This window comes from Bidens hawaiensis, unplaced genomic scaffold (assembly GCF_021521415.1).
Source record: "Bidens hawaiensis isolate Kalapana, Puna unplaced genomic scaffold, B.hawaiensis_p1.1 tig00029358_1, whole genome shotgun sequence".
Lineage (NCBI taxonomy): Eukaryota > Viridiplantae > Streptophyta > Magnoliopsida > Asterales > Asteraceae > Bidens > Bidens hawaiensis.
The window spans coordinates 91864-106016 of record NW_027505153.1 but is presented as its reverse complement, the minus strand read 5'-3'; the positions used below and the strand labels follow the sequence as shown (position 1 = coordinate 106016).

The window sequence follows — 14153 nt, the reverse complement described above, 5'->3', positions numbered from 1 at the left end:
GTCATACTGAAACATTATTTCAATATTAAGAAAATGTATAATTTAAATATGTAACATTTAAAGTGTGATAATATTAAAACTAATCTATAGATTCAAAAGAAAACCCCTAAATTACATATGATTAAATACCTAAATTTTGGTCATTTGACAAATCCCGTGTAATACACGGGTTCAAAAGCTAGTGTTATATAAAATTGTTTGACTGGTAGTCAAATACCTGAAATGCCCTCCAATAAGCTTGAAATGTTGCAATTTGTGGGGGTTAAAAGAGTCATTTGACAATGATCTTGCAGCTTCATATGACTTTATATTCTTGTTGATCAAAGGAACAAAAGTGACACGGGTAATATCAAGGTGGAAGAAATACCCAAATTGTCCCTAGGGTCGAAAAGAAGCCAAATTTCTCAATATATGTAACTCTGAAAATGGTCGGTATGCTTTTAATCTTACAAAGGTTACAACTTTTAATGAGTAGTTTACACCTTGTACATTGTAACTACCAAAAGAAATGTCCAGTTTCTAGCTTTTGTGTGAAAATCATAGACCTGTACTTTTTGCATTAAAGATTTTGCATGGTATTTGTAAGCACAACCCAGATGTAAGATGTTTGATGTTGCTTTTTATGTAACTGCTTAACGCCCTGTACATTATGCATAAGATATTGTATGTAAACTTGCATCAAATTGGCTTATGTCAAATTTTGAGCAATGGACTACGTAAGTCTTTTGCTTTTATGGCACTGTGTTATATCGGGTTGTACTATGTGCATTAACGTTTGTACGTTGGGATTGTTCAGATTAAGTGGACTACAGATAGTCAAAAAAGTCAATGGAACATAAGCTGAAGATCCAACTGATGGGGTGACATGGATACATTGAATCTGAATGTGTGTTTGTAGTTTGTGTTAATTACATGTAAGCCCCTATTATTTTATATAATTACACTAAGGTCGACATTAGTCTAACATGATAATAATTCTATAAGAACAATACAACACTTAAAAGTTAAAATTATATACACTTGTTTAATACAAGGACCACAATGACATGATCGTTATATTAAACAATTTGGGAGTGGATGTTCTTTTTAATTATAAACTGGATTTTTATGTGATAAATTAGTAATAACCAAAACCACGTGAAAACATAAGGTGACAATGTATCAAAATATATTTATATATATCAATTAGCTCTGAAGCGAATTTAAAGGGACATGTTCGTGTTTGTTCATTTGACTTTAATCAAACACGAACATAAGTATGCAATTAAACATACCTTTTTGTTCATGTTCTTTTATTAAGAAAATTAGCATTTTGTGTCCGTTCGTTCAATTAAAAGCTAAAGTAACAATTCATGAATCTAAACGAACATAAACAAATAAACCTAAATTAACATAACTAAACAAACATAAATGAACACGAATGAACACGAATGTACATAATGATGATGATGATGATGATGAAACAAACATAAATGAATACGAATGTACATAATTGATCAAACACAAACAAACACAAATGGACATAAATTAGCATTAATCAGGTGCCATTGACCAAACGAACTCCGACTTAACTCGTTTAAATGGTGTTGGAACCGGCTCGTCAAACCTTGATTATATATTTTAGGGTTTCGCTTTTATGGTTTAAAGTTTAGCGTTTAAGAATTATGGTTAAGGTTCAACGAGTCGACTCCAATATCGTTGAATTGAGTTCAATCGAAGTTTGTTTGATCGATGGTTCTTGTTGTAGTTCGCAATGAACCTATTACCCACCATAAATGAAGGTAAATTAGTAAACATACATAAAGGAACACAATATGCATTTACAAAATCTTAAGATAAGTTTACAGTTTACTCATACAAGATGTTATTAGTTTAATTTTCTTTGAGAACACAATGTATACTTTATTTTCTGTTCAAGAATAAAACAAATGGTCAACTCTTAATAAAACAAAACCAAGATCCAGTACATGGTATGATGAAAACCACAAAGGGTTATTTCCAAAACTTCATAAATAAGAAAAGGACCAATCTGCAATTTCTCAGCCACCACGATGGAAGTCCATTTTATTTGGTGGAATAAATATTAAAACACAAAAAAAGAGAAATTTCCCAGATACCACATCGAAATTTCTTGGATATTTCCAAAAGAAAACCAAAAAAACCACAAATTTTTATTTAATTTTCCCGCTTTCTTGATCTTCTATAATCTATCTTATTATTTTTATTTCAAGAATCCCTTTTGAGTGATAAAGATTCCATTTTTATTATAATTTTGTTGTTAAATTTTAGTAAAGATTGAGTTAGTGTTAGATTTGGATCAGATCTGAAGTGTTTTGAAACAAGGAAATGCAGAGAAAGATGATGGAGAAAAGAGGGTTAGATCCCAGTAGTAGTGAACAAGGTCAACCTGAAAAGAAAAGACCAGCTCTTGCTAGGTATTTTCTTTTTTTCTTTTTTTTTTTTAAATATAATATTTTTTGTGGATATTGTTAGTGGGTGTTTCCATCTTTGGATATTATGGATTTTTGGTAATTGAGTCATGCCAAATTTTCAGTTATTTTGCTATTTTAGTCAAATTTAGCATAGTTTGCTTTTTGTTAGTTTTTAGGAAATTGATGTTAGTTATGCAATGGTACAATTGAGCATATTATGTCAATGGAATTAGATTAAGTAAATTGATATCCTTTGGTGAAGTAAGATTGGTTATTTTGCAAGATCTAAATGTTTATGGATGCAATTTTTTAATGTGTTGCTAGTCTCTTTTGGTGTATTTGTAGTTTGTTTTGTATATAAAAGTGTTTTAAGGGAGCATTTGTATGCAGTGTTATTGTTGAAGCTTTGAAGGTGGATAGTTTGCAGAAGCTTTGTTCATCATTGGAGCCTATTCTTCGACGAGTTGTAAGATACTTCTTACTCTCAAGTGAAATATTGTAAATATATGGATTGAAAAAAACTGTGTTCTAGTCTTTTGATGCTTTTTATTTGATAATAAATAACCTTGAAATGGACTTTTGATTGTAAAATTTCTATAGTGTATTGTCAAGACTATTAAACTTGTTTTAATATTTGTTTGTATAACATTTATAGAAGCGTTCATTTGAGCTTAAACTTGCAGAGCTATCGTTTGATTGTAATTACTACTTATACTAATTGGCCTTTTGATTAAATAGGTTAGCGAAGAAGTTGAGCGTGCCTTGGCGAAGTTGGGACCCGCGAAAATTAATGGAAGGTATGTGGTTCTCCATCTTTAGTTTGTAATATTAAACCTAATTATATGTAATATGTTTAATCTCTTACTAAACAATGTGTAGAGTCAAATATTGTTTTTTTTTTGGTTTTTTACCAAGATTCTTGATGCTATATTTGCTAGTTTGTGCTTGTGGATTACATGATTTCTTTAAAGTTTTTTGGTTGACTGAATTGACTTATGCAATATTCATTTTTATAGCATGCCAAAAATATCAATTTTCATAAAAGCTAATTGATGACAGTAAGGTGTACAAATAAGATCTCTTCATTAGTCTTTACTTATTTTTTGTTTTAGATTTTAAACAAATAATCAGACCCATTACTTATTTGACCATTTCTATCATTACAAACTGGTTATGTTGGTTTTGATTAAAGACTAGATTTTTTAAAGTAGCAAAGTGAGAATTAGCTTATTTGCTAAATTTTTATTAATTATTTTTGGGAAATATAAACAGGGTATCACCTAAAAGAATAGAAGGGCCCAATGGAAGAGACTTACAACTCCACTTCCGGTCCAAATTATCACTCCCTCTTTTCACGGGTGGGAAAGTAGAAGGCGAACGAGGCGCTGCAATCCATGTGGTATTAATCGATGCCAACACGGGCCATCTTGTAACAACCGGCCCCGAATCCTCAGTCAAACTAGACATTGTTGTGCTTGAAGGTGATTTCAACAATGAAGATGAAGAAGGATGGACTCAAGAAGAGTTTGAAACTCACGTGGTAAAAGAACGAGAAGGAAAACGACCACTTTTATCCGGTGAATTGCAGGTTCAACTGAAAGAAGGCGTGGGGACGTTAGGGGAGTTGAGTTTTACTGATAATTCTAGTTGGATACGAAGCCGGAAGTTTAGACTCGGGCTTAAAGTTGCATCTGGTTATAGTGAAGGTATTCGTGTACGAGAGGCCAAAACAGATGCTTTCACTGTTAAAGACCACCGAGGAGAGCGTAAGTTAATTTGATTTAAATTTAGAATTTATGAAACTTGGTTATTATGTAGTGATTTATTTCTTCACTATTACCTCCTACTTCAAGTTAACTGGAAACAAATTAACACTTATTAATAACCTAGATTCATATATGTCTCACTTGCCTCAATTTCAAATAATTAAACATTTACAGTGAAAATCTTGAACTCTGAATAACCATTTTAGGAGGATAACGTAAGATGACATAAAGTTTTCTACCTTTTGATCTACAGTTTACAAGAAACATTATCCACCGGCTCTAACCGATGAGGTTTGGAGATTGGAGAAGATTGGGAAAGACGGATCTTTTCACAAGAAGCTAAACAAAGCAAACATTTTTAGTGTTGAAGATTTTCTTCGTCTCGTAGTGAGAGATCCAAAGAAGCTGAGAAATGTAAGATCATGATTATTTTATATCTTCTTACCCAAATTTCTCATTTAACTAATTGTATAAGAAAAAAAAGAAGATTATTGATTTTTTTACTCTATCTTTATTAATTGTGAAATCTTGAAATTGTTTGTAGATATTGGGAAGTGGTATGTCAAATAAGATGTGGGATGTTCTTGTGGAGCATGCAAAGACTTGTATCTTGAGCCCCAAACTTTACGTTTATTATTCCGATGAGATGCGAAACGTTGGTGTAGTTTTCAATCACATCTATGAGTTAAGTGGTTTGGTTGCCGATGGCCATTATTATTCAACTGATGCTCTTTCTGATAATCAAAAGGTTAGTTAAATGTCTAAAATACCCTTAAAAAGGAAAAAAAATAGTTTTTTTTAAAATTTATTTATTTATGGACTGTGAACCTTTTTTTTATATATGTGCAGGTGTTTGTAGATTCCTTGATGAAGAAGGCATATGATAACTGGATGCAGGTTGTGGAATATGATGGAAAATCATTTTTAGGAGCCCATCAAATTAAAACCACCGCTCCGCAACTTGATATGGGAATGGGCCCACAAAACTATGCAAACTCGTTTGATCATCAACTTAGTCTACCACCGCTGGCGGCTCAAGAGCAGCCTAATTCAAATCCCGGTGTCACCCTTGGAGGTAACCTCTTGTTTTCAAACCTATTCGTGAAATGTTTAAAATATCCTTTAGATAGTGAAGTGTTTAAAATACCTTAGAGATAGATAACTGTTTTAAATGCCCCTGAGGTAGTGAAATGTCTAAACTACCCTTGACATAGTGAAATGCCTAATATACTCTTGAGATAGTGGAATGTCTAATATACCCTTGAGATAGTGTTATACCTAGAATACCCCTGAGATAGTGAAAGGTGTAGAATACCCTTGAGATAGTGAAATGCCTATAATACCCTCGAGACAGTGAAATGTTTAAGATACCCTTGAGACATTTAATTTTTTAAATACCCTTGAGACAGTGAAATTTCTTAAATACTTTTGAGACTGTGAAATGTCTAAAATACCCTTGGGATATTGAAATGTCTAAAGTATCCATGAGATAGTGAAATGTCTAAAATACCCTTGAGAGTAGCCGGACGTTTATCCTTTCTTGTGCAGGTTATGACAATAATGTCACGACTAGATACGGTGTGGAATCACAGAACATGAATCTGAACGCACCTACACAATTCGACACAACTTCATTCACTCTTCACAATCCCTTGATCAACAGTTCACAACAACCTCTCGCAAACGATAACAACATCTTGGCCCTTGGATTAACGCAACCATCTGCTTCCAATTTCCTCTCGGGCAACACCAACACACTGAACTTAAGCTCTTCATTTAGGGGGCTAGAAGATTATTTCCCGGAAGAAGAAATCCGCATGCGAAGTCACGAAATGCTTGAAAATGAAGACATGCAGCATTTGCTTCGGTTATTCAACATGGGCAACAATGGGGCCCATGGTCAAACCTCAGGCAGTCAAGCTAACGAAAACTATTACCAGTATACGCCAGGTTATATGCCAAACACGCCTTCTAATTCCGGGTACGGGTTTGATGTGGATAAAACCCGTTCGTCTGGGAAAGCTGTAGTCGGGTGGTTAAAGCTCAAGGCAGCGTTGAGATGGGGAATATTTATCAGGAAACAAGCGGCCGAGAGACGGGCCCAGATTGTAGAGTTGGAAGATGATGAGTGATTAAGGTAACCCTGTTTGGCAGTTAATGATGTTGACCTATAAGGAAGTCTTGATGTTGTGTATAGTGATAAAAGTTAAAAACTTTTCGTCGGTTTATCACTTGTTTGAAGACGAAGAACATGCTCAGTTCGAAGTTTAGAAAAGGCGACAGCTTTTGGAGTGGAATGTGACAAAAGGAGGTGGTTTTACTGTTTTAGTTTATATAGTGATTGATTTGTTGTATGTTGTGTTAGTTATCGGTCGTGTTGATTAAGATGTAACATTAACAAGCTTTTGTTGTATGGTATGATGTGAATTCTAATAATAGAACAACCTTTGTTTTCATATCTGTTCGTGTTGGTGTGTTCTTTTCACACATATCGTTTCTGGTTGTCTTGTCGTTTGTTTAACATCATACACGATAATGTACCATATAATAAAATTTTGGGATGTTTTATGACTTCTAATTGACCAACAAATTGTCAGTGAAGGAGAAGTTTCTTGCCATCTGCACATCATCCCTTAGCGAGATGCTGCATGCGCAGTAGTCACTCCAGCTAGTAGTTGGTATTAGGTTAGTGGGTTACTAGGTTTATTCTTATTGTTCCAAAACGTGTTTTTCCGGACACGCAAACAAGCCCACGCCAGACAGTCCCAAGCCCATATGTGAGAGGTAAATCAACCTCACTTAGTGGCAATGTGATTGGTGCTTAGGATCGGTTTCGAACCCACGACCTCTAGGTTATGTTCCAAGTCTTACGCCCCCTTAACCAATTGAGCTATACGGCGGGGACCCATGTTTATTCTTATGATATCTTTGTTCCTTGTTTGTAAGCCTTTAAAAGGGCCAAGTTTATTAAAGTTTTTTAATATTGTGTTGTAGCAATTTGTAACACCACGTCTCAAACTCTATAAGCTTTAGCTTAAAAATACTAACTTTTATAAGTATAGGAACCAAATTGCAAATTCTGAAAATCTTATCCCATCGCCGTACGCGACGGGGTAATACTCAACCCATCGCGTAGCGCAATGGACTCGGTGAGTCACCGGACACGTGTCCAACCACGTGTCACCACCGCATAAGGCGGCGTAAAATTGCGACGCCGCGGTACGCGGCGGGTTACAAGAACCCCGTCGCGTACCGCGACGGGGTCCAAAATTTGCCTATAAATAGAGGGCTACGGGTTTGAACCATTTCATCCCAAAACACACCTCCATTTACACATACTTAACCTCGTAAGGCGTGCCCCTTTGCCGTAACAAGCCGACGTGTTGTTTTCTCGTGATTCGTGCAAGAAACGAAGTTATAATCAAGCTAACAATCATATAATCGAGTAGATCAAGATCCTACCTTTTTCTTATTAATCAATCTAAGTATCCACGTTAAGGTAGGGGTTACGTTTAAGTTATTTGAATTATAGCTTAGACTATCAATCGAGGCTGTGACCTTTAACCTTGATCGTATTTTTACAAACATTCATTCACAATCAAGTTTTCATAAACGTTACTTCATGATTAAGTAATGTTAAACAAAAGATATATTTTGACGGGTTTGTAGTAACTGGAAGGGGGATATCACTAGTAGTAAGTTTCTTGCCTAAGGAAAAGTAATTCGTATAAATCCCAATCAACCGAGGGACCCGTTTACTTACCTGGAGAAACTTACCAACGTGGTAGAACCTATTAGGCCAAAGCATGCTATATCAAACGTCACATAATACCAAGTGTTTTCATTCACAATCAAAGATAAACGATTTCAAGGTTAAGCATACAATCATAGCTTAATCATCATTCAAAATGTTTATACAAACCTATTTTGTATATAGGTTAATATCATTCACAGTCACTCAATCAATCAGTCAAGGTTTTCAACACCGACGGTACAGGTGAATACGTTAACCTTTTCAATCAGTCAAAACATATTTATACTCAACGAGACGAACGGGTGTTGGTCTTAACGAGTCAATCAATGTTTACATGAGATCTTGTAATTTCTAAAACGTTATAATACAAAATAGAGAATAAAATCAACTCAGACCGAATACGCATGTGTATGGATCCAAACATAACTGTTAAAGCCCAATCAATCAATCAAAGACAAAGAAGCCGCGGGCTGCAACGGTCATGACCAGTTCTCTGTTCAGGGCCGCTTGGCTCGGAGAATACCGTTATGTGTGTAGGGCAGTGGTACATATACCGGAAGTAGTAATGCTTCCGCTGAGGTTGTCAAGAAAACTATGTTTGTATTGTAATCGTCATTCAAAATGTTTTATTGAGTCATACGTGTTCACCAGTATATAGCTGACGTATTTTTCCAACCCATTGCAGGTAATTAAGCATAAGTATCAGCAACAAGGATTGGAGTCTTAGATTAAGATAGAAGCGCGTACAAGATGGCTCCATTTTTGATAAAAAAATCCTTGTAATATGAAACTTATATTTTGTAAAATAATACTCGGGTATTTAATTTCCGAGTAAATTTTCAATGTAAATTAATATTATATTAAACCTAAAGTCTTCCGCTAAAATTAACCCATAAACTCTGATATATTTACAAAACATATACCAACTTGTGGTCACAAGCCTAGGCCCTAAGTCGGGGTGTAACACAATTAGTTGCGTTTCTTGCTGCTTCGCGCGAGAGAATTTTTTTTTAGTTATAGACTTACCACAATGTTGTTTATATCGAGTTTACAAGTGACCAACATGCAACACACAAGAAAAAGGAAAACAAACTTATAAGAAATTGTTTGATGTATAGCTTTAAAAAAGTTAGAACTTATTAAATAAACAAGGGGAAATCTTCAAAATAGGCCATTGGACCCTAAAAAGACATTCAAAATCAGTTTTTTAAAATTAGGCACCACCAATGGAAATGGAAATGGAAAATACACATCTAATTTTTAGGCAACACTAAACAACAACTAAGCTAATACTGAATCTCATTAAAAAAGACTTGGAACCACCATAAAGGCACAAGCTAACATGTGTTACACACAAGCTACAGAGAAGACTAAAATAATGGTAGGCCAAGACGGTGCCTACATGCTACAAGGAAAGGCTGAGTCGCTGCCTACAAGCTAGAAAATAGGCTCCTTTGGAGTCGACCCAACTGGAACCATTGCTTCCTACACAAAGGAAAATTGGTTCCTTTGAAGCCGTCTTAATCTTATCATTCTATTTAGTTACCATTGTAATCTATGTCAGTTTGTGATGATGATAATTTTTTTTTCATGGAATTCAACTTATTTGCTCTCTAGTAGTGCCTAAAGAAGTTGGGTGTTCATTTCCAAAGTGTGGTGCCTAATTTTGAAAAATAAACCAATTTTGGGTGTCTAATTTTGAATTTTATTGATTCCACTTGCATATTTTGAAGTTTTTCCTAGTAGATAACTAGATAGCTAAAGGTACTCACTAAAAAGTTATTAAACGTGTCGTTATTTATTTATGAATTATATAAATGGCTTAGGTAATATATAACTATGCAAGATTTAAGTTTATTTGTATCTTTGTGCTCTGGTTGTGCTAACTGCTAAGCAATAAGCACGACCCGACCACCGTGTACCATAGGTAATAATTTATTTGTTTTTATATCACATGGGAACCCTTTGATATATCGAAACAAACACAAATGAAACTAAACTACAAAATGGATCATTACGAATTTGGCGAGATAAGAATCAAGTTCGTTATGGGTGAATCTGCTAAATCGAAGTTGACATATTTAACCGTCTATAATATTGTTTAAAAAGAATTGAAAAAAGCAAAATCTAGAAATCACTATAAGTGAGAAGTTAAATAGTTAAAACTCGTGGGGTAGAACTTTGCTATTAGGTTACTTATATAGTTACATGCATGTAACGTAATGAGACTTTTGATAGTGAAGTAACTCAATAACAAACTTTTATTTTAATTAATAATTCACGATGAGAACATGTGTTGATGTGTATAACGTATTACACAACACATGTCACATTTACTACATTTATTTATACACATCATGTATATGTGTGCACATGTAACATATTCACCCACATATTAAGAGTATTCAATATTTTGTTTCAAATCAATTAGACTTGAAATAAAACCAAGCAAACCAAATAACAATCAAACTAGCAAATAGCCTTTGTTCTAGTCTATTAAGGTGTTGAATGAGAATTTTCTTTTCTATATAGTGAGGTTTCATATCCTATTAGTGGCTAAAAAAACTTTAAATTAAGCCGTTCAGAAAAAAAAATTAAATAATAATAATAAAAATAATAACAATCAAAACAAAGTAATAAATTGATTTCTGGTTGAAATTAAACCATAATCGAATTAATAAAATCACTTGTGTTTGGATTGGCTCATCGAAATTCAAAATCCGAGGGCACGAACTGACTGATAAACATAAAGAAATTAAGACCATGCAAAGGCAGTGACAGACCCAAAATTTTTTTCATGGGGTGGCGAAAACTTTTAGGTGTCGTATAATTTTTTTTCCAGTCAAGTCATAATAAAAGAAAATAATCAAACTAAATTTAATGCAATTAAAAAAACTACGCCCAACATCATTACAAATGGGTAATTAGTGGCATTACTAAAAACCTTTAACTGAAGGGTGATAGTGTATTATTGTTAGGATCAAAGATAATAGTAAGTCTTTTATTGATGCAAAAAAGATAATTGAAATAATAACATAAAAGAATTTAAAATTTAAAAATTAAAAATCTAAACACTTTTAAACTAAATTAAATGCATTAAGAAAATACATATAAATAAATGAAAGACAAACCAAAGAAAAATAAGAAAAGTAATTTAAGTTTTTGTTATTAAATACTTCACGTCGCAAATAAAATTGAAGTGAAATTTGACAAGGAAAAGTATTCTGGTATTCAAGTGCGCGTATCATTGCCCCATCTTCTTCGTAGTGTTCAACAAGTGATAAAACCATAACCTTTTAACCAGAAAGTCCGAGCATATTGTTTTTGTGATTCACAATTACATGTTGGTAACTTTTTAAGTGATGAATGTGCAACACGTTAGTTTGTAATTAAAGGATATCATGACAAGTAATATTATGTTTTCTATATCAAAGTATATATGTATATTTTATAATAATAGAACAATAATAAAAAACTTATCAAAGGTAATAACCTGTAAGTTAAGTAAAAATGTAAAATAAGAAAGTAGGGAAATGTACTTCAATATCTCATAGCTTATGCAGAATTACTTTTTAAAAAGTAAAAATAAATTTCTTAGTTTATCAAGTTGCAGGTTTCTCTACTTCTCATTGTCTTCATCGAAAATCTACCGTGCCGGCATGATAGCAACCATCTCACACTAAATCCAGACCGTCCATCCACTCCACTAAACGTGTCATCTCCCAAACCACATTCATCCACGTGTCACGTATCTAGTCGCTTAACCACATTGGATTCTGCTACACGTGTTCGAGAAGAAAAAGAAAACAAGAGTCAGCCGACTTAAACCGACCAAATCCACCGCCTCACAAATCACGCGTTCACACGTGTCCCGAATTTACAACGGCTACTTTTCTCCACCCTCATATAAAACCACATTTAAACTTATCCGAATATAATTTCAAGTTTTTAAATTATATTAATCCACTGCACACAAAACCCCTTAAACCTCTTCACAACATTTACAGTTGACGAACAAACAAAAATCTCATAGTTTCCACACTTCAGTTCAAATCAAGGTTTGTAATTAGTTACAGATCAAGGGCGAAGCTTAATTATTTTCTTACTAGTTTAAGTTTATATTTACCTGTTTTTGTCCGCATTTCTTTTTGTATGTATTGTAAATTTAGTTGTTTTTGATACGGCCCCGGTTTATGAAACTTTTTATACTTATTGAGTCCGGGCCCGTGTTGCATATGCCATGTTTTTTCAATTGATTTGGGGTTTGAGTTTCTGATCCGATTAACTGAAATTTCAGGTATTTAATAATGGAGAATAATTACAGATTAGGGTTGGTTAGACGCACGAGTTCATTTGGTCGAAAGAGGGTTTTCATTTTGAACGAATTCGATATCGATGTCGATGCGATTTCGCCCACAAAGAAACGATCAATTGGGAACAGTTCGGGATCTGAAAGATCGTTGCTTGAAGCTCTGCCTCAGGATATTATTGTGAGTGTTTGAATACATACCATGAATGTGGAATGATGTTTTTGTTTGATTTTGGGTTTATGCATACATAGTGATGGTGTTTTTGTGTGTGTTTTCAACAGATTAAGGTTTTATGTGGTGTGGAGCATGATGATCTCAAGAGTTTGTTTCATGTCTCGAACCCGATTAGAGAAGCGGTAAGTTTCATTTCTCTCTCGTTGTATGATTCTATAGGTGTAAACGAGCCGAGCTTAGCTTGAGCGTGGCTTGTTTTATTTACGAGAGCTTGAGTTCAAGTTTGGCTTGTTTTGAGCTGTTTTGCTGAAGCTCGAGCTCGGCTCGTGGGTTGTTTCTCAAGCTTTGGTTCAGCTCGTTTATTCTTAATTTATTAATTTATGTAAGTTTTTTTTATTGTTTTTATTTATTTTGGACAAAAATAACCTTAAACATGCCTAAGCTCGGCTTGTCAAACTTAAAAATACACAAGGCGCGTTAAGGCTTGAAGAGTCTTAATGAGCTCCGCATACAAGGCTCGAGCTCAGGCTCAATAATTGAACGAGCTTTATTTGATGCTCGGGCTAGGCTCATTTAAAGCTTTTTTTTTAATCCGAGCTCAAGTGGCTAGTGAACGGCTCGGCTTGTTTTACCCCTAGAATATACAATTATTCATCAGTTCAATCATTAGGGTTTTGAAGAAATTAAAGATTGTGATTATAATAAGTGTTGTTGGGATTATAATGCAGACTATAATTGCAAAGAAGCAGCATTTTGCATATAGTACACCAAAAAAGGTTCCGGCTTTTCTTTGCTCGGTTGATCAAGTGGGGCTCGATGATGACGATGAAATCGAAGCTCCAAACGCTCCAAAACAGTCGAGAGTAGCTCGTTCTCGGCTGGATAAGAAGAAGCTGGCAGGACTCTCGGTGGCCTTGTTTGCTGACAATGAAGAGTAATCAAACAGTGTGTTGGATTTATGTGTGTATAGATTCTGTTAATGTGTTTTAGGAAAATGGTAAAGAGTTGTACATTAGGCAATTTGGTTCTTCAATTTGTTGCATTGAAGATGAGGGAGTTAGTTGTGGTTTGTGTCTAAATTGCTTGTACATTTAGAACAGGAAGTATACAACACATTAGGATTGAGAAGGTAAGAAATCTGTATTTATAGTTTTAAGTTTTATGTTAAAACTTTAGTTACATGTATGTAACATGTTTTACCACTTTTGGATCACTTTGGATGCAATTGTAACTCTGCTACTTGTTGATGAACACACAGTGAAGCCACAATAATACATTTTCCAAATTTATGTAGAAATCTTTTATCAAAATAGTGTCTTGTTCTCTACTTCACACATTTTTCTTTTGGTGACGGTTATCTGACTAGGACTTTTCGGTCCAGAGTTTCCTTGTAAGATCACTCAAAATTTGTCTATTTGACATGTCGTCGTCTTTCTCAGGGTTGTCATTTTATGATTGTTTTTTCAAAATGTATTTACTCGTTTCTTTATCTTTCGAGTGGCAAACCTAAAATTAAGCTAGTGAGTGAGAAGTTATCTGAATCTGGAAAATCAAAACCTGTAAAATTAGGTGCATTAATAGATTAGACTCCTTGTTATGCATCGGTTTTTTTATCAAAGCAAACAATGTGGGCTATCAATTTGTACTATGGAATATAATGTGGGCTATCAAGAGTACTATGTGTTGTTTCTGAAAAGTCCACATTATGATATTTGAT

At 34.1% G+C, this 14153-nt stretch overlaps 2 protein-coding genes across 2 annotated transcripts; both read left to right on the top strand.

Annotated features, from left to right (window-relative positions):
* The first annotated feature begins 2092 nt into the window (after positions 1 to 2092).
* LOC143611103 (calmodulin-binding protein 60 B-like) lies at positions 2093 to 6679 on the top strand. The gene is made up of 8 exons (XM_077085397.1): positions 2093 to 2435; positions 2823 to 2898; positions 3171 to 3229; positions 3705 to 4198; positions 4452 to 4612; positions 4743 to 4946; positions 5048 to 5273; positions 5747 to 6679. The coding sequence occupies exons 1-8, from the start codon at positions 2347 to 2349 to the stop codon at positions 6328 to 6330; spliced, it is 1893 nt and encodes a 630-aa protein (XP_076941512.1). The 5' UTR covers positions 2093 to 2346; the 3' UTR covers positions 6331 to 6679.
* Positions 6680 to 12195: 5516 nt separating this feature from the next.
* On the top strand, positions 12196 to 13694 carry LOC143611099 (F-box protein At1g61340-like). The gene is made up of 3 exons (XM_077085393.1): positions 12196 to 12442; positions 12544 to 12618; positions 13165 to 13694. The coding sequence occupies exons 1-3, from the start codon at positions 12260 to 12262 to the stop codon at positions 13372 to 13374; spliced, it is 468 nt and encodes a 155-aa protein (XP_076941508.1). The 5' UTR covers positions 12196 to 12259; the 3' UTR covers positions 13375 to 13694.
* The last annotated feature ends 459 nt before the right edge of the window (positions 13695 to 14153 follow it).

Coding starts and splice junctions, on each gene's coding strand:
- LOC143611103 (XM_077085397.1), top strand. CDS start 2,347: ATGCAGAGAAAGATGATGGAGAAAAGAGGGTTAGATCCCAGTAGTAGT. Junction 4,199..4,451: donor TAAAGACCACCGAGGAGAGC/GTAAGTTAATTT, acceptor TTTGATCTACAG/TTTACAAGAAACATTATCCA. Junction 5,274..5,746: donor TCCCGGTGTCACCCTTGGAG/GTAACCTCTTGT, acceptor TTTCTTGTGCAG/GTTATGACAATAATGTCACG.
- LOC143611099 (XM_077085393.1), top strand. CDS start 12,260: ATGGAGAATAATTACAGATTAGGGTTGGTTAGACGCACGAGTTCATTT. Junction 12,443..12,543: donor CTCTGCCTCAGGATATTATT/GTGAGTGTTTGA, acceptor TGTTTTCAACAG/ATTAAGGTTTTATGTGGTGT. Junction 12,619..13,164: donor CGAACCCGATTAGAGAAGCG/GTAAGTTTCATT, acceptor ATTATAATGCAG/ACTATAATTGCAAAGAAGCA.